Below are 26,828 nucleotides of genomic sequence, written 5' to 3' on the forward strand. Positions count from 1 at the left end.
TCTTGTTTTAATTAATGTTTCTCTGTGTTTTATACTTTCTAATAGATAACTTACTTGATAAAGTCATGTGCGGATTACATGTGGTTTTAGTGCATTTCCGCAGCAGAAACAAATTTAAAGTATTTTTTTGGACTATAAGATGAACCTTCCCAGAACCCACCCCCCACCCCCCAAATTTGGGAGGAAAATATGGTGCATATTATAGTCTGCATGTACCTGGCTCACTGTGGGGGCCAGCGACGGTGGTGGAGCGAGGTCGCAGAAGCAGGGTTGCTGCTGCAGGAGCAGTTACTATTCATTTCCCTATTAACGGAAATGAATATTTACTGCTCCCCACTCCGTGAATCCTGCCCACCTCTTGGCAATGAGATCAGTGATAGTAAATGACAGAAGATTTTACTGTAGTATCACTGTTCTCGTTGCCAAGAGGTGGGCGGGATTATGGGCATGGGGAGCGGTGAATATTCATTTCCCTTTAATGGTGAAATGAATATTCACTGCTCCTGCCACTGGCTTCCTGCAGCGGCAGCCCTGCCTACAACACTGAATAAATGACACTTTGATACAATGTAAAGTAGTCAGTGTTGAGCTTGTATAACAGTGTAAATTTGGTGAGCCCTCTAACTCATTACGCAATCATTTTGTAAAAAGTGCTTGCAAAATTGAGCACACCCATAAGTGAAAAAGGCCAAATTGTTGGTTGATTAGTAATTTTCTCTCCCCGGTGTCATGTGACTCATTGGTTAATGATGAGAATAAAGGATGACCGCACTCTGTCCGCTGTGAAGGATTTTCTTTTATTCAAACACGTGCATAGTAGAAAGCCGGAGGCACACTGTGAGCTGGCTCCTCAATACTGGACGACGGCCGTTTCGCCCACAAATTGGGCTTCCACGGGTCCACATGTGGAGCTACGGCAACACCCCTTTTAAAGGAGTGCTCACAGGTTGCCAGAGGCCACATAAAGAAGCAACAACAGGAGATTTGTATATATAAAAGTGAATATAAAATGTAAACATATGTCACTTTACATGAACCAGTTTACAAAAATTTACATAAATAACAAACAATGTATGGACACCAGAAGTATTAGACAACAAAAATGTAAAAATGTATCACAGGAATATAGCTAGATCCACACAGTCGTTTAACCCTCGTGGGCCTTGTGCCCCATAATTAATGATCAGTCTAGCCTCTTCTTGCAGTAATAATTTATGCAGGTCGCCCCCCTTAGCAGGGAGAGAGACTCTCTTGAGGCCGGCAAAACGTAAAACGTTAGGATTACTATCATGACATTCCTGGATATGTGTGATTAATCTGGGGGAACCTTTCCCTGATGTTATTGAACCATAATGCTCCCTGAATCGTATATATAGACACCTGATAGTTTTGCCTATGTAGAACCTGCCACAAGGGCAGAGAACTACATAGACCACAAACTTGGTTTTGCATGAAATAAATTGGTGGACAGTGTGCAAATGCACACCTGTAAAGAACGACCAGTTAAATGTAAATTACAAAAATGGCATTGACCACACCGGTAATTCCCCGGTGGGCAGCATCTATTCAGCCATGTTGCTGGACTAGTAAGTCTGTTCTTCACAAGTTTGTCTCGCAAATTACCGCATCGTCTGAACGACACCAAAGGATTGGAACCTGTTCTTTCAGACAAGGCGGGATCACTTTTTAAAATGTGCCAATTTCTGCAAAGAGCATTCCTAATAGCATGCTCCATGGGTCCAAATTTGAAGCTGAAGACAAATCTATCCACAACCTCCATGCCTTTTTTGGTGCGATTTTTTTTTTGGGCAGCAGTGGTGCTATCGGATCTGGCTCTCTCACAGGCCGAATCAACTAGTTTTTTTGGGTAACCTCTTTGTTGCAATCTAGTTTTCAACTCCTGAGACTGTTGAAAACAAGATTCCTCTGAACTATTTGCCCTTTGTACTCTCAGGAATTGACTATAGGGCAAACCTGTCTTAGTGTGGAGTGGGTGGGCACTCTGATAGTGTAACAGGGAATTTGACGCTGTCGGTTTTCTGAACAATCGTGTCTGAATGTCTCCATCTTTAATGGAAACCTCAATATCCAAAAAATTGAGGATATCGCCACCAAACGAGGAGGTGAAGGACATATTCATAGTGTTGCAGATGTTAAGGTATGCCACAAAGTCAGCAAAGAGGGTCTCAGTGCCCGCCCACACTATGAATATGTCGTCCACATACCTCAGAAAATGGCGGATGTATTTCAGAAAGGGGTTAGTATCAGAAAAAATGTATTTGCTTTCAAAGGAGCCCAAAAAAATATTGGCCATGGCACAAGAGACAGGGGTACCCATAGCGGTAGCCCTGCACTGCAAGTACCACCGGTCCAAAAACATAAAAGCGTTTTTAGACAAAACGAAATCCAGGGCTTCCTCAATGAAATTGCAAAACAACGCGTCTTTTCCTGTCTGAGCCACCATGTCTTTAACCGTCTGTATACCCATTTTTTGAGGGATACGGGTATACAAACTCTCCACATCAATCGAGGTGAGAGAAAAGCCTTCTTGCCAAGACATACCCTTCAGCAGTGTCAAAAAGTCACCGCTGTCTTTTACATAAGAGGGGATATGACTCATGATGGGTCTAAGGAGCCAGTCCAAATAGTGCGACAACGGCTCCGTGAGGGAGCCGATGCCAGCCACTATTGGACGGCCCGGTGGATTATCCCTGCTCTTGTGTACTTTTGGTATGTAGTACCAATGGGGCTTAGTGGGAAAAGGAGGAATTAATTTATCGGCCTGTGAGCGAGACAGAAATCCCAGCCCCACATATTTGTCCAACAACCGCACCAAAGACTTTTTAAAACCCTGGATAGGATTTGCAGGGAGGGGAGAGTAGGTAGATTCATCACCATCACCATTTGGTCGGTGTTACTACTAACAGTATCAGATATAAAATCCGGATCACTCAAACTGAGTAATAATCTAGCGTCTTGAAGGACATCAGGATTCTGATGTCCTTCAAGACGCTAGATTATTACTCAGTTTGAGTGATCCGGATTTTATATCTGATACTGTTAGTAGTAACACCGACCAAATGGTGGATAGATTTACCAAAGGGGTGAAATCAGATTTTTGTCCCCCTATTGTACCAGGAAATTTAATCGATCTATACCAGGAGGCTGTCTTGAAGGATATCGAATCTTTGGTGTATCCTAAACCAATTCTAAATTTAAGCCGGAATGAACAGGCAGCGATTAGTGTCATGCATGGCTGGGAGGACACGGTGTTCCGTGAGGCTGATAAGGGGGGCAACGTTGTCCTCCTGCCCAGGCATGATTATATTCAGGAATGCAATAGACAGTTGATGGATGAATCTACCTACTCTCCCCTCCCTGCAAATCCTATCCAGGGTTTTAAAAAGTCTTTGGTGCGGTTGTTGGACAAATATGTGGGGCTGGGATTTCTGTCTCGCTCACAGGCCGATAAGTTAATTCCTCCTTTTCCCACTAAGCCCCATTGGTACTACATACCAAAAGTACACAAGAGCAGGGATAATCCACCGGGCCGTCCAATAGTGGCTGGCATCGGCTCCCTCACGGAGCCGTTGTCGCACTATTTGGACTGGCTCCTTAGACCCATCATGAGTCATATCCCCTCTTATGTAAAAGACAGCGGTGACTTTTTGACACTGCTGAAGGGTATGTCTTGGCAAGAAGGCTTTTCTCTCACCTCGATTGATGTGGAGAGTTTGTATACCCGTATCCCTCAAAAAATGGGTATACAGACGGTTAAAGACATGGTGGCTCAGACAGGAAAAGACGCGTTGTTTTGCAATTTCATTGAGGAAGCCCTGGATTTCGTTTTGTCTAAAAACGCTTTTATGTTTTTGGACCGGTGGTACTTGCAGTGCAGGGTTACCGCTATGGGTACCCCTGTCTCTTGTGCCATGGCCAATATTTTTTTGGGCTCCTTTGAAAGCAAATACATTTTTTCTGATACTAACCCCTTTCTGAAATACATCCGCCATTTTCTGAGGTATGTGGACGACATATTCATAGTGTGGGCGGGCACTGAGACCCTCTTTGCTGACTTTGTGGCATACCTTAACATCTGCAACACTATGAATATGTCCTTCACCTCCTCGTTTGGTGGCGATATCCTCAATTTTTTGGATATTGAGGTTTCCATTAAAGATGGAGACATTCAGACACGATTGTTCAGAAAACCGACAGCGTCAAATTCCCTGTTACACTATCAGAGTGCCCACCCACTCCACACTAAGACAGGTTTGCCCTATAGTCAATTCTTGAGAGTACGAAGGGCAAATAGTTCAGAGGAATCTTGTTTTCAACAGTCTCAGGAGTTGAAAACTAGATTGCAACAAAGAGGTTACCCAAAAAAACTAGTTGATTCGGCCTGTGAGAGAGCCAGATCCGATAGCACCACTGCTGCCCAAAAAAATCGCACCAAAAAAGGCATGGAGGTTGTGGATAGATTTGTCTTCAGCTTCAAATTTGGACCCATGGAGCATGCTATTAGGAATGCTCTTTGCAGAAATTGGCACATTTTAAAAAGTGATCCCGCCTTGTCTGAAAGAACAGGTTCCAATCCTTTGGTGTCGTTCAGACGATGCGGTAATTTGCGAGACAAACTTGTGAAGAACAGACTTGCTAGTCCAGCAACATGGCTGAATAGATGCTGCCCACCGGGGAATTACCGGTGTGGTCAATGCCATTTTTGTAATTTACATTTAACTGGTCGTTCTTTACAGGTAGGCTCGCATTTGCACACTGTCCACCAATTTATTTCATGCGAAACCAAGTTTGTGGTCTATGTAGTTCTCTGCCCTTGTGGCAGGTTCTACATAGGCAAAACTATCAGGTGTCTATATATACGATTCAGGGAGCATTATGGTTCAATAACATCAGGGAAAGGTTCCCCCAGATTAATCACACATATCCAGGAATGTCATGATAGTAATCCTAACGTTTTACGTTTTGCCGGCCTCAAGAGAGTCTCTCTCCCTGCTAAGGGGGGCGACCTGCATAAATTATTACTGCAAGAAGAGGCTAGACTGATCATTAATTATGGGGCACAAGGCCCACAAGGGTTAAACGACCGTGTAGATCTAGCTATATTCCTGTGATACATTTTTACATTTTTGTTGTCTAATACTTCTGGTGTCCATACATTGTTATTTATGTAAATTTTTGTAAACTGGTTCATGTAAAGTGACATATGTTTACATTTTATATATACAAATCTCCTGTTGTTGTTTCTTTATGTGGCCTCTGGCAACCTGTGAGCACTCCTTTAAAAGGGGTGTTGCCGTAGCTCCACATGTGGACCCGTGGAAGCCCAATTTGTGGGCGGAACGGCCGTCGTCCAGTCTTGAGGAGCCAGCTCACAGTGTGCCTCCGGCTTTCTACTATGCACGTGTTTGAATAAAAGAAAATCCTTCACAGCGGACAGAGTGCGGTCATCCTTTATTCTCATCATTATCTATGGATTTTGTTCTATGACGAGCACCCCGCTTCTGGATTGTTGGACTTTCTAGCTCTCCACCTGGACTTGGGCACAGGCGATACCGCAGACGTTACTGCAGGTAATGTGCAGTGGTGCAGGACTTAATTATCTCCCTTTGCTATGTGACTCATTAGTGTTACAAGGTCTGAGCTGTGAATGGGGAGCAGGTGTGTTAAATTTTGGTGTTATCGCTCACACAAACTCTCATACTGGTCACTGGAAGTTCAACATGGCCCCTCATGGAAAAAAATTCTTTGAAGGGTCTAAAAAAAAAAAAAAAAAAAAAAATTGTCGCTCTACATAAAGATGGCCTAATCTATAGAAAGTTTTCCAACACCCTGAAACTGAACTGCAGCTTGAAGTCCAGAACCATACAGCTGTTTTACAAGACAGGTTCCACTCAGAGCTTCTTTGGTTAACCAATTGCGAAATCTGTTGCGTGCATGTACTGAGCGTTATACCTAAAAGTTGTCCTTTCAAAATAGACGTATGCGTGCTGCCAGCATTGCTGCAGAGGTTAAAAGGGTGGGGGTCAGCCTGTCAGTGTTCAGATCATATGTCGCACAAGGCATAAAATTAGTCTGCATAGCTATAGTCCCAGAAGGAAGCCTCTTCTAAAGATGATGCACAAGAAATACGGCAAATAGTTTGCTTAAGAGAAGAAGACTAAGACTAAGTACATGGATTACTAGAACCATGTCCAGTGGTCTATTGAGACCAAGATAATCTTATTTGGTTCAGATGGTGCCAGGCATGTGTGGTGACAACCAAGTGTGCCTTGCCTATTGTCGATCATGGTGGTGAGAGTCTCATGGTTTAGAGCTGCTTGAGCGGCATGCATCCGGCTATAGGGAGCTACAGGAACCATGAATGCCAACATGTACTATGTACTGTGACCCACTGACGCAAAGCATGATTCCCTGGGCTGCAGGGCAATAGTCCAACATAACAACCCACCCCAAACACACATCCAAGACAACCACTACCTTTCTAAAGAAACTGAAGGTAAAGATGCTGGACTGGCCAAGCATGTCTCCATACCTAAATTGTATTGAGCATCTGTGGGCATCCTCAAACGGAAGGTGGAGAAGCGCATGGTCTCTAACATCCACCAGCTCTGTGATGTCGTCATGGAGAATGGAAGAGGATTCCAGTGGCTCCTGTGAAGGAGTATATTCATTTTTTCCCCAATGGTTTAGTCATTAATTGCTGTGTGTTGAGTTATTTAGAGGCACTCCAAATTTAGTGTTATACAAGTTGAAGATATGACACCTTTACAGAATGTAAAGTAGATAGTGCACAGTGTTGTGCCATGAAAAGATAGATATACTAAAACATTCACTAAAATGGGAGGGATATAATCACTTTTGCGATATATGGCATATACCAGGATGAGGGTCATGTATACTAGAAAGGGGCCCAAGATGGGGGACATGTATACCAGGATGGGGGATATCAGTACAGTATTTGGAAAATTATGCTCATATCAGTGTCAGCAGCAGATTCCCCCCTCCCCAATAACAGTCTGTCATGATACTTTTTTGCTTCAATTTTTTTTTCACTACTTTCCTCATCTAAAACTTTGGTGAGTCTTCTGGTCCGATGCGTCATATAGTCCAAAAAATTCGGGAACTCATATGCGTTTTTTTAACCTATGGCTTTTCAGTATCTAATGCAAGTATTTGGGGAATATACGCACAGAAAAATCAAAGTGGATTTCAAACACTCACTGCAGGTCCGTTTATGTGGCATAAAAAAAAGCAGTGGGCATGAGGTTTCTATTAATTGCATAGACTTTGAGCAAAAATCACAGCATCTTATTGTTTTAGCAATGAAAATACAGTCCGTGTAAAGCTCACAAAAACTAATCATGGGGACTTTTAAAGGTAACTTGTTAGGCCCCTAATGCCCGCCAACCCAGCAGCATTCACATCAGGTGGTGATGCCAGCTCATGGAAATCGTGTTCTCACGCCTACAAGGCATTAACAAATGGAAAGAGGGCCACTAGTCTGGGGCATCTAACGCTCCATCGACTTGTCACAAGCCTACCGTATTTTTCGCTTTATATATTACGCACCTGATTATAAGACGCATCCCCAAATTTGGTGAAGGAATAGAGATATTTTAATAAATAGGGTCCGTCTTATAATGCCAGTGTCCGTCTAACAAATCATATAGGGTATATGTCCCTCATAGCCCCCCCATCCTAAAATTAGCCCCCTTAATCTGGATATGGCCACCTTATATTGAATATAGCCCCCTTGTGCTGGCACACGGCCCACTGTGGCTGGCACACGGCCCCCTGTGGCTGGCACACGGCCCACTATTGCTGCACACAGACCCCTGTGGCTGGCACACGGCCCCCTATTGCTGCACACGGCCCCCTATTGCTGCACACGGCCCCCTATTGCTGCACACGGCCCCCTATTGCTGCACACGGCCCCCTATTGCTGCACACGGCCCCCTATTGCTGCACACGGCCCCGTATTGCTGCACACGGCCCCCTATTGCTGCACACGGCCCACTATTGCTGCACACAGCCCCCTGTGGCTGGCACACGGCCCCCTGTGGCTGGCACACGGCCCCCTGTGGCTGGCACACGGCCCCCTGTGGCTGGCACACGGCCCCCTGTGGCTGGCGCACGGCCCCCTGTGGCTGGCGCACGGCCCCCTGTGGCTGGCGCACGGCCCCCTGTGGCTGGCGCACGGCCCCCTGTGGCTGGCGCACGGCCCCCTGTGGCTGGCGCACGGCCCACTATTGCTGCACACGGCCCCCTGTGGCTGGCGCACGGCCCCCTGTGGCTGGCGCACGGCCCCCTGTGGCTGGCGCACGGCCCCCTGTGGCTAGCACACATCACCCTGTGTTAGATATCGCCCCAAGGCTTCTGCTTTTAGTAAAATAAAACACTCTTTCCTTAACTTCTCAGCGCTGTCCCTCCTCGTGTCTCTCTCTGTGCTTGTGAACTCCGGCTTCCTCCACTTCCTGGTTCTCGGCGCCGGTCATGTGATCGGCACAACAGAGTGATATCATCTCTGCGTGCCTGATCACAGACAGCAGCAGCAGAGACACCGGGAGATCATCGCTGGTGGAGGTGAGTAAAGAGTGTTTTATTTTACTATCTGCAGCAGCATGGGGGCAATATCTAACACAGGGGAGGCATGTGACATCAAAGGCGAGCACAGGCACATATAATATGCGCCGCTCCCCCAGCCCATCGCCGCGGTGCGGTTTCAGCACCATGGTGATGGACAGCGGCTGTTCATATTATATGAGCGGGAGCAGGAGATCAAAGGCTCCCTCCCGCAGCTTCACCAGCCCACAGAACCGCTCCAGAGCGGACCCTGCAGTATATATATATACAGTATATATACCGTATTTTTCGCTTTATAAGATGCACTTTTGCTCCCACAAATTTTGGGGGAAAGTAGGGGGTGCGTCTTATAATCCGAATTTACGGGGGGGGGGGTATATGTGTGTGTGTGTGTGTGTGTGTGTGTATGTATATGTGTGTATATGTATATGTGTGTGTATATATATATATATATATATATTGCACACACACACACACACACACACACACACACACATACATACATACACATATATATGTGTGTGTGTGTGTATGTGTGTAATATATCTATATATATATATATATATATACATACACACACCCCCCCCCCGTATGTTCGGATTATAAGACGCACCCCCTACAAAAGTGCATCTTATAAAGCGAAAAATACGGTAATTGGCATAGGTACAACCTAGTTTATAAATTTTATTTTTTTTAAAGATTGATTTTAGTGAATAACATTACACAGGGCTGGTTAGGCAGGGAATTTTGCCATGCAGATATAAATGCTGCTGGGTTGGAGGGCATAAGGGACCTGACAGGTTCCCTTTAAAACCTGTCACTCATGTCATCAATATGAAATCTATAGCGATCTTTTCTGTTCCACTTGTTGTTTTTTGTTTTTTTTTTAATGAGTATTTATTGATTTTACAACAAAACCTTACAGGGTTAATCACACCAAAAATACAGTACATACAGAAATTCAATGCAAACCATGTAACAAATATAATAGAAACAGTTTTTAGGGGATAGGATTATGCTGATTCTGTTAAGCACATAAAGTTTTGTTGTTTTTTTTTTTTGTTTTTTAGATTAACAACATGAAAGCCAAGTTCAAGGAAACAATTGACAAGTGTGACAGCCTAGAACATCGACTTAATGACCTTCTTAAGGAGAAGCAAGTTGTAGAAAGGAGGTCTGTTACCTAAAGGATATGTTCATCTTTTATGTTTGAATATTGTTTAATGTTTATGTTAATCTTTTTACATATCAAAAGAAGAGAAGAAGGAGATAAGGCATGAATGATATACAAAAGTATTGACAATTTTATGAATAATTTAAAGGACAATACAAGATGATAAAAGGCATACAAAAATTGGAAAGGTAACCGTGGTGTGGGTACGGAATTTTTTTTTTCCTATAGGATAGGTTGGGGGGTAAGGTAGTTGCCACACAGAACCAGACTCAGAGGTATAAAAATGAACACGTGTGGGTAAAATGAACCCACACGTGTACCAGTAATAGGTGTGAATAAAACCAGGGATTAATAAATGCAACAGCTCAATCTATGGGGGCACACGTACAAAATCATATATATAAAACTGAGTGTATACCTGTGATTAGGCATATGAAAAGACATGTGCCCTCTCAAAGAAGCGTGTAAGACATGTCAAGGTGAGAACCAAGAAACAAATAGCACAATATCTGCTTAATGGCTGTGGGACCGTGCCAAAAATGAGAATAATTACGCCAAAAAGCAGAGACAGTGTACATGCAGATGGTAAACACCCCGAAATGAAGTGAAAAGGAGCTGCTGCATTACCTGATGGTGAGTGGGGCTGGCTCTGGAGGCAAAAGATAGACCTCCAACAGCCGTTTCGCAGACGCTTTTTCTAGAGGAGGTGTGTTAAGTGCACTGAGGGAGCCAAAATATATAGGGATTGCAAAGGTGTAGAGGATAATGTTTAATAGTGGTGGTTAACAGTGCGCGTGCGCCGGCTGTCGAGCTCGGCCGAAAAGCAGGGAGCAGGGACACTGCTGTGTACGGCGCGCGCGCAGGGCCATGGGACGCGTCACCATGACCACCACGCGCGCGCACCAGATGGGCCCGACTCCAAACCACGCTCGCTGTCAGAGAGCCGGAGGACGCAGCCACCACTGAAAGGGGGTAAGCAAGGCAGAAAGAATATCACAGACTATGACATGGATAATGTAAACAGTGCAATATGAGCGGAACGTTCCACACTGATGTAAATAAGATAAGGTCAGAAGTATTGCATAGAAGGTTCAGTCCCAGTATAGATTGTCATCAAGACAGCCTGCAGGAAAATAGTAAATAAACAATAAAAAATAAACAGATTAAAAACTGGAAAGTGAAACAGAGCAAACACAGGTTAAAAACAAAAACCCCACAACTCCAGGTGTCAGAGGGGTGTCATATCTACATATACAGCTAGCACAAGGCACAGGGAGGAAACGGGAGAAGGACCGGGAAGGCAGAAAATGGGGGCCCAGAAGTAAATATACAGTTGTAAATGGAAGTGAACGGGAGCTGAATCAAAAGGCAGAGGATCACTACAAAAATGGAGCATAACTCAGTTTCATTCAGACCAAAGGGGACGAGGGTGTTCAGGGAGACAATCCACCTGGACTCCCGCTGTGCGAGAGTCTTGCGTAGATTGCCGCCCCGGTCACCCCCGTGTACCACATCAATACCCCGTATCACAAGCGATTTAGGGTTACAATTGTGGTAAGTTCTAAAATGGCGGGGAAGTGTTTTGAGGAGGGTAACGTCCTCCACCGAACCAGCTGCCGCTATATCTCTAACATGCTCCCTGATTCGTATGCGGAGCTCACGTGAAGTGAGTCCCACATATATCAGGGAGCACGGACACGTCGCGTAATAGACCACATGTGTGGTACTGCATGTGATGTGCTGGTCGATGGAGAACGTACTCTTCCCATCTGATGAAACGAATGAAGACACTCTAATGGTGTTCTTACAAGCAACACAATGGCCGCACGGAAAAAATCCTCGTAGATGTCCTCTGGATCCAAAAAAGTTTTGCCGGGGCGGGATATAATGGCTTGTGACGAGAAGATCCCCGAGGTTCCTGGCTCTCCTAGCTGTCATGAGAGGTCGCCTGGGCAACACTTCGGCCAAAGTGGGATCAGTAAAAAGGACCGACCAGTGTTTACCCAGGATTCCCCTCATCGTGTCCCATTCATGGTTAAACGTCCCAATAAACCGTATCTGATTGTCACTGGTTGGCCGACGTGGTTTGTATTGAAGAAGTTGTTCCCTGGGGGTGTTTTTAGCACGAAGATACCCTTTTCTTTATGCACCTATTACTATACCCCCTAGCTTTAAACCTGCATCGGAGATCGGACGACTGGGATTCAAAGGTGGAAGAGGTAGAGCAAATCCGCTTCATCCGCAAGAACTGTCCGGTCGGGATGGCGCGTATAGTTGACATGGTATGACCCGAGGATGCATGGAGGAGGGTATTGACCGACGTGTCCTTACGGAAGACGTCGGTCTGAATGCCCCCCGATCCATCTACGTAGATCCGAATATCTAGGAAATCTAATTTGGTTCTACTTGACCGGTAGATCAATTTGATATTCAAAGAATTACGGTTAAGGTCTTTCATGAATTGATCGAGTTGCTCGGTTTGGCCCTGCCAAATAATAAAAATGTCATCTATAAAGCGGAGCCAGCACTGCACCTGGGCGCTTCCCGGAGCGCCCGCATCTCCAAACATCAACCTCTCCCAGAATCACAGGAAGAGGTTGGCGTAAGCGGGCGCGCAGGCCGCGCCCATCGCAGTGCCGCGCCGCTGTAGATAAAATAGATCCTTAAAAACAAAAAAAATTGTGGGTTAGGGCAAAACCGAGCAACTCCAAGATCAAATCAACCAAAGCGCCATCGCAACCGGAGGTTGTGATGTAGAAGCGGACTGCCTCCAGACCGTCCTCATGTCCGATGCAGGTGTAAAGCGTCTCCACGTCGGCACAAACCATCAGCATATTGTCATCCACAAAGATGCCATCAAGACGCCTCAGGACGTCCGTGGTGTCCTTGACATAGGAGGGTAAGCATTCAACTAAAGGTTTTTAAATAAAAATCAACAAATTTACAAATCTGTTCACATAACCCTCCTATGCCGGACACAATCGGACGTCCCGGGGGGTTGAGGGCATCTTTGTGGATTTTGGGTAATAGATAAAAGGTTGGGACACGTGGACAGCTAGTAAGCAGCCCCTCGAGCATCTTCTCGTCAATTATGCCCTTTTGATGTGCCAAAGACAGAATCTTCTTGAGCTCAGAGGAGAAGGCGGTCAAGGGACTGTGGGTCAAGCGTGAATAGGTGATTTTGTCCCTAAGCTGTCTAAATGCTTCTTTTTCATATTTTTCTACTGGCCAGATCACGATGTTGCCCCCCTTATTCGCCGCCTTGATTACAACGTCATCATAGTTTTCTTTTTCGCTCCTAATTGGGAGACCCAGACAGTGGGTGTATAGCTACTGCCTCTGGAGGCCGCACAAAGAACTACACTTAAAAGTGTAAGGCCCCTCCCCTTCTGGCTATACACCCTCCCGTAGGAGTACGGATTCCTCAGTTTTAGCTTTGTGCGCAAGGAGGTCAGAGGCAGCCATTCTTGCTGACACGCTGAGCTGCAGAGGGGAGCCGGGGAGACCCAGACAAGGCATTCTGCAGCCTCTTACCCGCTGTTCAGCGGGCGGTAAGCAGCCCTCAGGGCTCACCCCCTCTTGTGCTCGTAGTATTCTTAGTATTTTGTTGCTACAAATACTTGGTATTACATAGCGCTGGTCGCCCTTTGGCTATAGACTCTCTCACATGCAGAGAGCCAGCAGCATGTCGCCCGTAAAACGCAAGGGTGCCAAGGCACAGACATTATATGCTTCCTGCACCGCATGTGGGACTTTTCTACCGGCAGGCTCCACGGACCCCCATTGTGTGCAGTGCTCGGCCCCTGCGGCGCTTGCACAGTCGGGACCTCTGCTGGACGTGTCCCAGGGTGTACCACCTGTGAATGCTGTCCAGGTGACAGGAACTGAGTTTGCAGCTTTTGCTGACAGAATGTCTCTCACTATGTCACAAATTCTTGACACATTGCGAGCTAGGCCTGTACTTCAGACCACGGACACTGTGCATGTATTGCCCCCTGGTCCCCCTCAGCTCCTAGCTCCGGGACGGGCATCTACACCTCAGGGTGAAGACTCTGACTCGGACGATGGCCCCGGGCAGCCTAAGCGGGCTCGTTATGACGGGCCTTCACATTCATCTCAATGGTCTGGATCCCAGCGGGATGAATCTATGGGTGATGAGGCGGACGTAACTGATCAGGATTCTGATCCTGGGACCGCTCTCAATCTAGATACACCAGATGGTGACGCCATAGTTAATGATCTTATATTTAACATCAATAAGATGTTGAATATTTCCCCACCAGCTCCTCCTGTAGAGGAGTCAGCTTCGCAGCACGAGAGAATCCATTTCAGATACCCTAAGCGTACATTAAGCACTTTTCTGGACCACGCTGACTTCAGAGACGCAATCCAGAAACCCCACGCTTATCCTGAAAGGCGTTTTCCTAAACGACTTAAAGATACACGCTACCCTTTTCCCTCTGAAGTGGTCAAGGGTTGGACCCAGTGTCCAAAAGTGGATCCTCCAATTTCCAGGCTTGCAGCTAGATCCTTGGTTGCTGTTGAAGATGGAGCGGCACTTAAAGATGCCACTGACAGGCAGATGGAGCTCTGGCTGAAATCCATCTATGAAGCGATTGGAGCGTCATTAGCGCCTTCTTTTGCGGCCGTATGGGCACTCCAAGCTATCACGGCCGGGCTTGCGCGAGTCGACTCAGTCACACGTGCATTTGCCCCGCAGGTAGCACCATTGACCTCGCAAATGGCGGCATTCGCGTCGTACGCGATTAATGCTGTTCTGGACGCTACAAGCCGCACGGCAGTGGCGTCAGCCAACTCAGTTGTTTTGCGTAGGGCTCTGTGGTTGAGACATTGGAAAGCAGATTCTCATTCCAAGAAGTGCTTAACCAATTTGCCTTTTTCTCGTGACCGATTGTTTGGAGAACGTTTGGATGAAATCATCAAACACTCCAAGGGTAAGGACTCTTCCTTACCGCAACACAGACAAAACAAGCCCCAACAGAGGAGGGGTCAGTCTGGTTATCGGTCCTTTCGAGGACAGGGCAGGTCCCAATTCGCCTCGTCAAAAAAGACTCAAAAGGACCAGAGACGTTCAAATTCTTGGAGGTCTCAGTCACGCCCAAAAAGACCAGCCGGAGGAACCGTTGCCAAAACGACGTCCTCCTGACTTGCGGTCTCCGATGCCCACACCCGCGGTCGGTGGGAGGCTGTCCCACTTTGGCGACATTTGGCTAGCAAGCGTCAAGGACCGTTGGGTGAGAGATATTCTATCTCACGGGTACAGGATAGAGTTCAGTTCTCGTCCGCCAACTCGTTTCTTCCGAACTTCTCCACCACCAGACCGAGCCGATGCTCTGTTGCAGGCGGTGACCGCTCTAAAGGCGGAAGGGGTGGTGACCTCCGTCCCTCTTCAGGAACAGGGTCACGGTTTTTACTCCAATCTGTTTGTGGTCCCAAAAAAGGACGGATCGTATCGTCCCGTCCTGGATCTGAAGTTGCTCAACAGACACGTAAAAGTCAGGAGGTTCCGGATGGAATCCCTACGCTCCGTCATAGCCTCAATGTCTCAGGGAGATTTTCTAGCATCAATAGACATCAAAGATGCGTATCTCCACGTGCCGATTGCACCAGAGCATCAGCGTTTCCTACGTTTCGTCATACACGACGAGCACCTACAGTTCGTAGCGTTACCCTTCGGTCTGGCAACAGCCCCCCGGGTCTTCACCAAAGTCATGGCAGCAGTAGTAGCTGTTCTGCACTCGCAGGGTCACTCGGTCATCCCGTATCTAGACGACCTGCTTATAAAGGCATCCTCTCAAGAAGCATGCCAACACAGTCTGAAGGTGGCGCTAGACACTCTCCAGACTTTCGGGTGGATTATCAACTTTCCAAAGTCTCATCTAACCCCGACCCAATCTCTGACTTATCTTGGCATGGAGTTTCATACTCTATCAGCGATAGTGAGGCTTCCACTGGACAAGCAGTGCTCGCTACGGACTGGAGTGCAATCTCTCCTTCAGAGCCAGTCGCACTCACTGAGGCGCCTCATGCATTTCCTAGGAAAGATGGTAGCAGCAATGGAGGCAGTCCCGTTCGCGCAGTTTCATCTGCGCCCTCTCCAATGGGACATTCTGCGCCAATGGGATGGGAAATCGACGTCCCTCGACAGGACTGTCTCCCTCTCTCAGACTGCCAAGGACTCTCTACGTTGGTGGCTTCTCCCCAACTCATTGTCACAGGGAAAGTCGTTCCTTCCCCCGTCCTGGGCAGTGGTCACGACAGATGCGAGCCTATCAGGGTGGGGAGCGGTGTTTCTCCACCACAGGGCTCAGGGGACGTGGACTCAGGAAGAGTCCACCTTGCAGATCAATGTTCTGGAAATCAGAGCAATCTATCTTGCCCTGCGAGCCTTCCAACAATGGCTGGAAGGCAAGCAGATTCGGATTCAGTCGGACAATTCCACGGCGGTGGCGTACATCAACCACCAAGGGGGAACACGCAGTCGCCAAGCTTTTCAAGAAGTCCAGCGGATTTTGACGTGGGTGGAAAGCAGAGCGTCCACCATATCTGCAGTTCACATCCCAGGCGTGGAAAACTGGGAAGCGGACTTTCTCAGTCGCCAGGGCATGGACGCAGGAGAATGGTCCCTTCACCCGGACGTGTTTCAACAGATCTGTTGCCGCTGGGGGTCGCCGGACGTCGATCTGATGGCGTCACGGCACAACAACAAGGTCCCAGTTTTCATGGCACGGTCTCACGATCACCGAGCGCTGGCGGCAGACGCCTTGGTTCAGGATTGGTCGCAATTCCGACTCCCCTATGTGTTCCCACCTCTAGCATTGTTACCCAGAGTTCTCCGGAAAATCAAGTCCGACTGCCAGCGAGCCATACTCGTCGCTCCAAATTGGCCAAGAAGGTCGTGGTACCCGGATCTGTGGCATCTCACGGTAGGCCAACCGTGGGCACTACCAGACCGTCCAGATCTGCTGTCTCAAGGGCCGTTTTTCCATCTGAATTCTGCGGCCCTGAACCTGACTGTGTGGCCATTGAGTCCTGGATCCTAGCGGCCTCAGGTTTATCTCAGGGAGTTGTTGCCACAATGAGACAGGCTAGAAAACCATCCTCAGCTAAGATCTATCACAGGACGTGGAAGATATTCTTAGCGTGGTGCTTGGCTCAAGGGTTTTCTCCCTGGCCATTTGCATTGCCAATTTTTCTTTCCTTCCTGCAGTCTGGGTTGGGAAAAAGGTTTGTCCCTTAGCTCGCTTAAGGGTCAAGTCTCCGCGTTATCCGTATTCTTTCAGAAGCGCTTGGCACAGCTTTCTAAAGTACGCACGTTTCTCCAAGGAGTTTGTCATATCGTTCCTCCTTACAGACGGCCATTGGAACCCTGGGATCTGAACAAGGTTCTCCTTGCTCTTCAAAAGCCGCCTTTCGAGCCCTTGAAAGAGGTTCCCCTTTCTCGGCTTTCACAAAAGGTAGTTTTTCTTGTAGCGGTCACATCTCTTCGAAGAGTGTCCGAGCTGGCGGCGTTATCTTGCAAATCTCCCTTCCTGGTGTTTCACCAAGACAAGGTAGTACTGCGTCCAATTCCAGAGTTTTCTCCCAAGGTGGTTTCTTCCTTTCATCTCAATCAGGATATCACTTTGCCATCTTTGTGTCCGCATCCAGTTCACCAATTTGAAAAGGGTTTACATCTGTTGGACCTGGTGAGAGCACTCAGGATTTACATTTCTCGCACGGCGCCTCTACGCCGTTCGGATGCGCTCTTTGTCCTAGTCGCTGGTCAGCATAAGGGATCGCAAGCTTCCAAATCCACCCTGGCGCGGTGGATCAAGGAACCAATTCTTCACACATACCGTTCTGCTGGGCTTCAGATTCCATCTGGACTGAAGGCCCATTCTACCAGAGCCGTTGGTGCGTCCTGGGCGTTGAGGCATCAGGCTACGGCTCAGCAAGTGTGCCAGGCGGCTACCTGGTCGAGTCTGCACACGTTTACCAAACACTATCAAGTGCATACCTACGCTTCGGCAGACGCCAGCCTAGGTAGACGGGTCCTTCAGGCGGCGGTGGCCCACCTGTAGGAAGAGGCTGTATGACAGCCCGTTCATGTGGTATCTTTTTACCCACCCAGGGACTGCTTTTGGACGTCCCACTGTCTGGGTCTCCCAATTAGGAGCGAAAAAGAAGAAGGGAATTTTGTTTACTTACCGTAAATTCCTTTTCTTCTAGCTCCAATTGGGAGACCCAGCACCCGCCCTATCTGTTTTTAGGGTTTCGTTTTTTCGGGTGCACATGTTGTTCACGTTGTTTCTTAAGTTCTCCGATCTAGTTATCGGATTGAATTTGTTTTTGAAACTGTTATTGGCTTTCCTCCTTCTTGCTTTGGTACTAAAACTGAGGAATCCGTACTCCTACGGGAGGGTGTATAGCCAGAAGGGGAGGGGCCTTACACTTTTAAGTGTAGTTCTTTGTGCGGCCTCCAGAGGCAGTAGCTATACACCCACTGTCTGGGTCTCCCAATTGGAGCTAGAAGAAAAGGAATTTACGGTAAGTAAACAAAATTCCCTTCTTGAAGCTGTGTGACCGCCAACCTCTGGCGTCGAGTCAGATTGTCATATCTGATCCGTGTTGGTAATTGTTTGAGGTCGTTGGTCACCAGCCTCAAAAAGATGTCTCTGCTTTTTGGTGTAATTATTCTCATTTTTGGCACGGTCCCACAGCCATTAAGCAGATATTGTGCTATTTGTTTCTTGGTTCTCACCTTGACATGTCTTACACGCTTCTTTGAGAGGGCACATGTCTTTTCATATGCCTAATCACAGGTATACACTCAGTTTTATATATATGATTTTGTACGTGTGCCCCCATAAATTGAGCTGTTGCATTTATTAATCCCTGGTTTTATTCACACCTATTACTGGTACACGTGTGGGTTCATTTTACCCACACGTGTTCATTTTTATACCTCTGAGTCTGGTTCTGTGTGACAACTACCTTACCCCCCAACCTATCCTATAGGAATTTTTTTCCGTACCCACACCACGGTTACCTTTCCAATTTTTGTATGCCTTTTATCATCTTGTATTGTCCTTTAAATTATTAATAAAATTGTCAATACTTTTGTATATCATTCAAGCCTTATCTCCTTCTTCTCCTCTTTTGATATGCCTTCCGGAGTTGGCATTTTCCCCGAGGGATACCATTTTGTTATCCACTCGGCGTATTAGCTATGGCCAAATTATTGTATCTAATCCTTTTACATGATGTATGTAATATATATATATATATATATATATATATATATATATATATATATATATATATATATATATATATATATATATATATATATATATATATATATATATATATATATATATATATACATACATTTTAATTTTATGATCCTTAGTTACACTGGTTGATAATTCTGCTGGCTTCCCAGCTAAAATCTCCCTCAATTGCCCAATCATAAGCAGGCAGCAACACCGAAAAAGAACATGCCCCCACATTAGATTTGGTTTCTCAATGTGTGCGATGTAATGATACAGTTCTGATCTCCTGGTCTAATCTTCTGCATGATTAGACAGTGGAGCTGAGTTTAGCTGTGTCACATTAGAAACCCTTCTATCAGCTCTCCTCCTCCTCTCCTAGCATTGTCAGCTCTACTATACTGCAGCGAACCCCACATGGCCTTTCTGGAGATAAATCTCAGTTAGGCCTGTTGTGCTCAAACGTCCCTCTGTAGTGGGAGCAGAGCTGGGCGTCATTACATGTCACACAGGTATACCTTGTTGCGCTCTCACTTCAGAGCAAATACTAATTGTTCCTAGCACTACAGGCATAAATGTGACTATTCTCTAGACAGGCAGTGTGGGAAAGGCCAGTAGAGAAGAGCTGACGGTGCTAGCAGAGGAGGAAAGCTGATAGAAGGGTTTGTAGTATGACATAGCTAAACTCAGCTGTTTCCTTTCCTCTCCACAGGGAACTTATTTGAAAAGTACTATCTCTATGCTCTAATCTCCCAGCACTTTCTAATCATGCAGGAAGTTGAGGCCCAGTCACACTAAACAACTTACCAGCGATCCCAACAACGATACAACCTGATAGGGATCGCTGGTAAGTTGCTAGGAGGTCGCTGGTGAGATGTCACACTAAGCGACGGTCCAGCGATCCCACCAGCAACCTGACCTGGCAGGGATCGCTGGAGCATCGCTACACGTGGAAGCATGCTGCGCTTGGTAACTAAGGTAAATATCGGGTAACTAACCCGATATTTACCTTGGTTACCAGCGCACACCGCTTAGCGCTGGCTCCCTGCACACCTAGCCACAGTACACATCGGGTTAATTACCCGATGTGTACTCTGCTACGTGTGCAGGCAGCAGGGAGCCGGCTTCTGCGGACGCTGGTAACCACGGTAAACATCGGGTAACCAAGAAGCCCTTGCCTTGGTTACCCGATATTTACCTTCGTTACCAGTGTCCGCCGCTCTCACACTGCCAGTGCCGGCTCCCTGTTCCCTGCACTCCTAGCCACAGTACACATCGGGTTAATTACCCGATGTGTACTCTGCTACGTGTGCAGGGAGCAGGGAGCCGGCACTGACAGCGTGAGAGCGGCGGACGCTGGTAACAAAGGTAAATATCGGGTAACCAAGGGAAGGGCTTCTTGGTTACCCGATGTTTACCGTGGTTACCAGCGTCCGCAGAAGCCGGCTCCTGCTGCCTGCACATTTAGTTGTTGCTCTGTCGCTGTCACACACAGCGATGTGTACTTCACAGCGGGAGAGCAACAACTAAAAAATAGTCCAGGACATTCAGCAACAACCAACGACCTCACAGCAGGGGCCAGGTTGTTGCTGGATGTCACACACCGCAACATCGCTAGCAAGTTGTGCCTCAGCAGCGATGTTGCTAGCGATGTTGCTTAGTGTGACAGTACCTTTAGACCAGGAGATCAGAGCAGTATCCTTATATCTCACACACTGATAAATCTAAACTATGATGGAGGCATGTCCTTTCTGCAGTGTTGCTGAATGCTTCTGATTGATCAGCATCATACAGGAAAAAGTACACACCCCTGGTGAAAACTGTATAATAACACCCACTTAGAATTTATAAAAATTATGTCATTATTTGCCAAATACTTCGATTTTCCAGTATCTCCAGAACTCCGAGGCACAAGAAAAATATACATTTATTCCACTTTGCAGCCACTATTACATCGCATGTCCAGTTCAACATGAAAAAAATTGATGAAAGGTCCCTTTTAAAAGCAACAGTTGTTGGTTGATGCATTATTATAGCATACTGCCAACTGTGTACATGCCACTTTTTTCTTGATATGTTTATGTTGTTGCTAGGTGTACTCAGCTAAATTCAAAGGTGACAAAACTATCCACTGAACTGAAGGAAGAGCAAGAAATGAATAAGTGCCTAAGAGCCAACCAGGCTGTGCTTCAATCCAAGCTAAAAGAGGAGGAAACTCTAAAGAAAGAAGCCTGTGAGCAGAAGGACATGCAGATCGTGGAAATGCAGGAGCAGCTCCGTGACGTTATGTTCTACCTAGAAGCTCAGAGAAAAATCAACCAAATGCCAGAAGATGCACGACAGGAAATTCAAGATGGCCAGATCAACATAGGCGTGGCATCCTCCAGTGCTTCTCCAGCATCAGGGAAGTCACGGAAGGGTCGTGGAAAGAGAGGCAAATAGCACGCACAGTAGCTTAATTTATCTAGAATTCTACCTTTATGGCCTATGTTTGTTTTCCCTTTAGAGTGGAATAAATTAAACTGCTGCAGGAAAGTGTGACCCGCATCTTTGCTTGGATGTGAGGAATCCAGATTCATTATTCATAGCACACTTTAAACATAGTTTCTTGTACCAAATAATCAGAGATGGAAACGTTGACTTTCTCTGGCGAGCCTTTAAAATGATAGCCTAATTCAGCTGGCAGTGAAGCTTTCGATAGGACTGTGTTTAAGTGTAAGTGTGTGTAAATAGCAATTCCTTGAGTGATTATTATTATTGGAATTGCTCCCGTTACGTGAGGGAATATTCTATTTCTACTTGGCAGGGCTGCATCAAATATTTCAGATTTCCCTGGACGTGACCCATCAGCACAATACAGATGGCTGGTTACCTATCTTTATGTAACTCATGTAGATAATTACATCAGAACAGGGAATTGCTGTTTAGGAAATTTCCCGATTTTGCTCCAAAAAGGAGTTTTACTCTAGATAAAGAAAAAAAAAACTGAAGTAAAATGCTCTAATTTCCTAACACAATTATGACTTATTTAAAGTCGTGCTACCCAAACTTTGCTTTAGTTTTGGTCTCCATTTTGAGAGATAAAGGTTCTGTAGAATTTATATTGTGGCCTTTATGAATGGATGATAACACTTTGTAATGGAATTCAGTTACTGAATTGATATGTGGATGAGCTGTAAACTATTAATTCACTTTCAGAAGTAGTTGTGAATCATTTTAGATTGTTCTGCGTTTTAGAATTAAACATTCTCTCACAACATTATTTACAATTCTAGTTTATGAAAGCCTAATTTGTTAAACTATCCAGCTATTTTTCCATCTTGAAGGACATATTAAGTGGCTTTCAGGTGGGCTGCTTTCACCTATATTATAATCTTATATTTTTCTTTCTGGCCTTGAGAATTGAGCTGTTTCTTGGGCTTATTTTCTAGCAATCCTTCACAATTCACACTTCGGAAATAACACAAAGGCCCTGATAATTTTTTAAAGCATTTATGCCAAGAAAATGTGTATAAAAAGCTTTTGAAAAGTCACAATTTTTATGTGTAATGCAGACTAGCACAAAAATGTTGTGACTTTGTTGTTTTTACTCCATTTTCGCTCAGCTCTGAAAAAGTGTTCACAACTGGGGCGTGACAAACATGGAGATCCCCGCTCATCAAATTCATCAGCAATTGTTTACCTCCTACCACGAATCTCACACCAGTCCATGACTGGAGTAGGGTTTGTGGCGAGGTGCACATGGAGGCGCATGTGCCACTTCACAACTCGCCTGATTCATGAGGACTCAGGAGCCTCGCGCTCCACCCCAAACTCTAATCAAGACAGGCGCTAGTACCGTGTTTCCCTGACAATAAGACCTACCCTGAAAATAAGCAGGATTTTTCTGTCTTTTTGGAGTATGTATATAATAGACGCCTTACTCCAAAAATAAGACCTAGTTGTGTACCATACTATAATAGTATCCTGAAATAGAGCTTGGGCAGTTTTCTCAGGATATGTAACTTTTTGTTGGTGTACATTGCCCGATGTGTTGCTGTAATTCCCAAAATTATAGTTATACGCTGGCTAGTTAAACATTAATAATCACCCCTCTGCGCCGGCATCTGTGATTTTGAACATGTGTTATTAGCAAATGAATATTCACCCATTTCCCCGCCCACTCCTTTGCGCCGTCAGTGATTATTTGCAATTAACATACGCTCCAAATATTCATCCACTTCCCCTACCCATATTCTTGCCCATCGCTCCGTCTCTCTGTGCCTGCTTTAGGAATTCAGTCAGACCGCTGTATTACTGCTTGAGGATCCCATCACAAGTCCTCGCACTGACCAACAGCTCTCCTCACCTGAATATGACAGCTGCATAGAAATAGACACTTACACAATCTGTTCAGAAGACCCACCGTCCAGTCCGAGGATTGTAATGCGATCCTCGGGCATTAATACTGCAGTCTGACTGAATCGCCTATGCCGGCACAGAGGGGTGGGCGAGGGAAGGAGGTGAATATTCATTTTTATTAACACAATCACTGACGCATATGTGTAGGTGGTATTTTAAGTGTCAGAAGGGGGTGACATCCCCTTAAAATAATCCCTAGCGCATCATTTGGAACCAAAAATAATGTAAGACGCTGTCTTATTTTTGGGGAAACACTGTACTACTGGGCAGAGGTTTGGGAGAAAATAGGGCATGGAGGTGGGTGTGAGTTACTCTGTGCCAGTTTTAACTTTTAAGGTCGATAGAATGGAGTGCCTGAATTTCTGGAAAAAGAAGAAAAAAAAATAATCAGCTTTTGCCCAAAATTTTACTGTAATGTACTACAGCTACAGACATGTACATAAAAAATATAAATTAATGAAAACGTGTTCATTGTACTGACAATCCATTTATAGTTAGATCAAATTTTGGAGTTGCAGAGGATTGCTATATTTTTTTCTGTCACGAAAATGTATGTTATTTTTGTTTTCTATAACTTGCATGTTAACTGTTTCATTGCTCAAATATTGTTCTTAGTGTTTATATTCCCTATTCTAGGAAATGACTACTTTTTGAGATCATGAGCACACTTGCCGTTACATTTATTTTGCGGCATTTAAAATATTTCTCATAAGAGATTCGCAAATCCGAACTAATTTTCGGTATAAATACTATATATCTGGTTAGCGTTGAATTGAGGCCAGCTATGTAAACAATGGATGCTTCTGTTATGTTATCCTTACCATGGCTACATTTCCGTAGATTTCAAGGGGTCCAGAATGAAACGTGAAGATTTAGAAATACTAAACAAAAACAATAAAATGCACACAGAAACCATCCAAATATTTGCAATCATGGGTATATGTCATATTAGCATTTCTGAATTCCCTTATATTAGACATGTTCAAACTGCTTATTATTGCAAGTGTTCAGAAGTTTGTTGTCCAGATTATAACTTTGTCACTAGTTATAATGTTCTCTGCTTCACTCAAATTCTGTTGTATTGATGCTATTCTCTGATTCATGTATATTACTACTCTTACAGCCTAAGAAACCTATACGGGTGGTGAATTATCTCCTCACATAGCTGTACCTGTATGATTTGTCACTTTTTTTTTTTGTAGGTTTTACAGAACCTTTGCATGTGTACTTCTGAAGTTTTACCTTTATAGCTCTCTAATACTTCAGTTTGCTTTTGCTTAGAATAAATTATTTCTTAATTTAAAAAGTTTTTACTTATTTCATATTTTCTTGGTTATCACGTTTAATAAAAAACTTGCATGTCTCGCGCTTAGAAATATTCAGTACAGTAGTAATTAAATCTCTGGATTGCACAACGCTGTGCTAGATGTGTTTTCAAAAATAAAAAAAAAGTGTTAATACTATTTTTTCCAAAAATGCAACTCTATAGGGTTTTAAAAGCACCATCATAGCCTAATAGCATTTTACAATGTTAAAATCTCTCTTGGATGTTTTACAAAAAAGCTGCATTAAAAGCCTATGAATTGAAACTTGTAACGTAAATGTAACTTTCACATATATTTTTTTCATTGATGGGGCAGATGGGTTATCGTTTGCAGGGTTAAAAGCAAAGATTGTGTTTTTAATATTGATTTCTGCAGTTTTGGGGTTTTTGTTGTTTTTGTTTTAACTTTTTTATACTTCTGTTTACTCAACGCTATACAAGCTCTTAAACATGGCATTGGAAGTCTTGACGTTGTTGTTTGGAGATTTTTAAGATAAAGAATATCACACTGCTACAAAATGGATCTTTTACATGCACAAGGCTTTATAACTTATAGGTTTGCGGTGCCACAAATAATGGCCATTCACATTACACAGATTTTGATCTTCGTGACTGATGTCACTCGTCTATTCAAGTTTCTGGGTCTGTGAAAAACAAAATAAAAAAATCAGACAGTACTCATATGGTCCAAAGGACCATGGGTACTCACTATGGGTGGAAGAGAGGAGATTCAAGGAGCTGAATATCAGCTAATGGAAATGGCCCGGATAAAAACTATGGTACCCTTAATTTATAATTTTGTTGCACAGTTTTTGAGGCAATCATTTTCTATAAGGCTGTGTGCGCTCTGCACCGCACATAAAAGGTCCGCTTCAGAGCGCAGATGAAAAGCTCCGTTCTGAAGCGCCTGGTGCCAGCAGAATTCGTGCGCTCTGCATGCTGCCTCTCCCTATAGACAGCATGCAAAGCGCACGAAAGAAGTGACATGTCACTTCTTAGAACGCACGCTTCAGGCAGCAGCCGAATCGCTGCGTTCTAATACACCACGTGCGCACGTCTCATGCACAATCTTCATAGATTGTGCTGGGTACGCAGGATGCATGCAGTTACGCTGCTGTGCAGAACGCAGCACAACTGCATGCAATATGCACACGTGCGCACATAGCCTAAAGGCCGCTTTACACACTGCGATATCGGTCCCGAATGAGGAACAACTTTGTTACTGCTGCAGTAACGATAATTGAGAATGGACCCCCATGTCACCGATGAGCGATTTTGCACGTTTTTGCGACGATGCAAAATTGCTCATCGGTGTCACACGCAACAACATCGCTAATGCAGCCGGATGTGCGTCACAAATTCCGTGACCCCAACGACTCCGCATTAGCGATATCGTAGCGTGTAAAGCCCCCTTTAGTCTCAATGAGACTTCTTCACCTGCCAACCGGTATTTTGTCCCACTCTTTGTGAACAAATAGATCAGGGCTCAGAGGACCACTTCAGAATAGTCCAGTGCTTTGCTCATAGACCTTCTTAGATGTTTTAGCTGTTTGTTTTGGGTCATTATCCTGTTGGAGGACCCATGACCTGCAATTCAGACCAAGCTTTATGGTACTGGACATTGCATTTCAATCCACAATGTCTTGATGCTCTTTAAGATTTCAATGTATGCTGAAAAGATATCACACTATGTGCCAGATTCAGCAAAGCAGTCCCAAAAGTGTCTCATTTATCGAAAGGACAATCTCGCAGAAGCTTTGTGACTTGACAATATGAATTTTGACAAATTCCAGTCGTTTTTTTTTCTTTTCTTGCTTTTAACAGTGGTTCCCACCTCAGTTGTCTTCCATAAAATCCACCACAAAACAATGACAGATGGTGCAGTCTGATTCAGATGTAACCTGACCTTGGAGTTTACCTCTAGTCTCTTTGGAAATTCTCTAGGGCTTTTTGGTTCTCTTTGATATTATCAGTCTCTTCGATTTGTCATCAATTTTCCTCTTGTGGCCATATCCAAGGTTGTTGGCTACTGTCCCATAGACCTTTAAAC

General features: G+C 45.1%; 1 protein-coding gene across 2 annotated transcripts in view; it reads left to right on the forward strand.

Moving 5' to 3' along the window:
* The window catches only part of BRAP (BRCA1 associated protein), a 149,139-nt gene extending 124,089 nt beyond the window's left edge, over window positions 1-25,050 (forward strand). For both annotated transcript variants that reach the window (XM_075323736.1, XM_075323744.1), the window contains 2 exons: window positions 9,675-9,778; window positions 21,147-25,050. In XM_075323736.1, coding sequence (XP_075179851.1) covers window positions 9,675-9,778; window positions 21,147-21,495 — 453 coding nt within the window. In that variant the 3' untranslated portion in view covers window positions 21,496-25,050. The remainder of the gene's footprint in view (window positions 1-9,674; window positions 9,779-21,146) is intronic.
* Window positions 25,051-26,828: the final 1,778 nt, after the last annotated feature.

The sequence above is a fragment of the Anomaloglossus baeobatrachus genome, chromosome 1 (assembly GCF_048569485.1).
Source record: "Anomaloglossus baeobatrachus isolate aAnoBae1 chromosome 1, aAnoBae1.hap1, whole genome shotgun sequence".
NCBI classification, from domain to species: Eukaryota; Metazoa; Chordata; class Amphibia; order Anura; family Aromobatidae; genus Anomaloglossus; species Anomaloglossus baeobatrachus.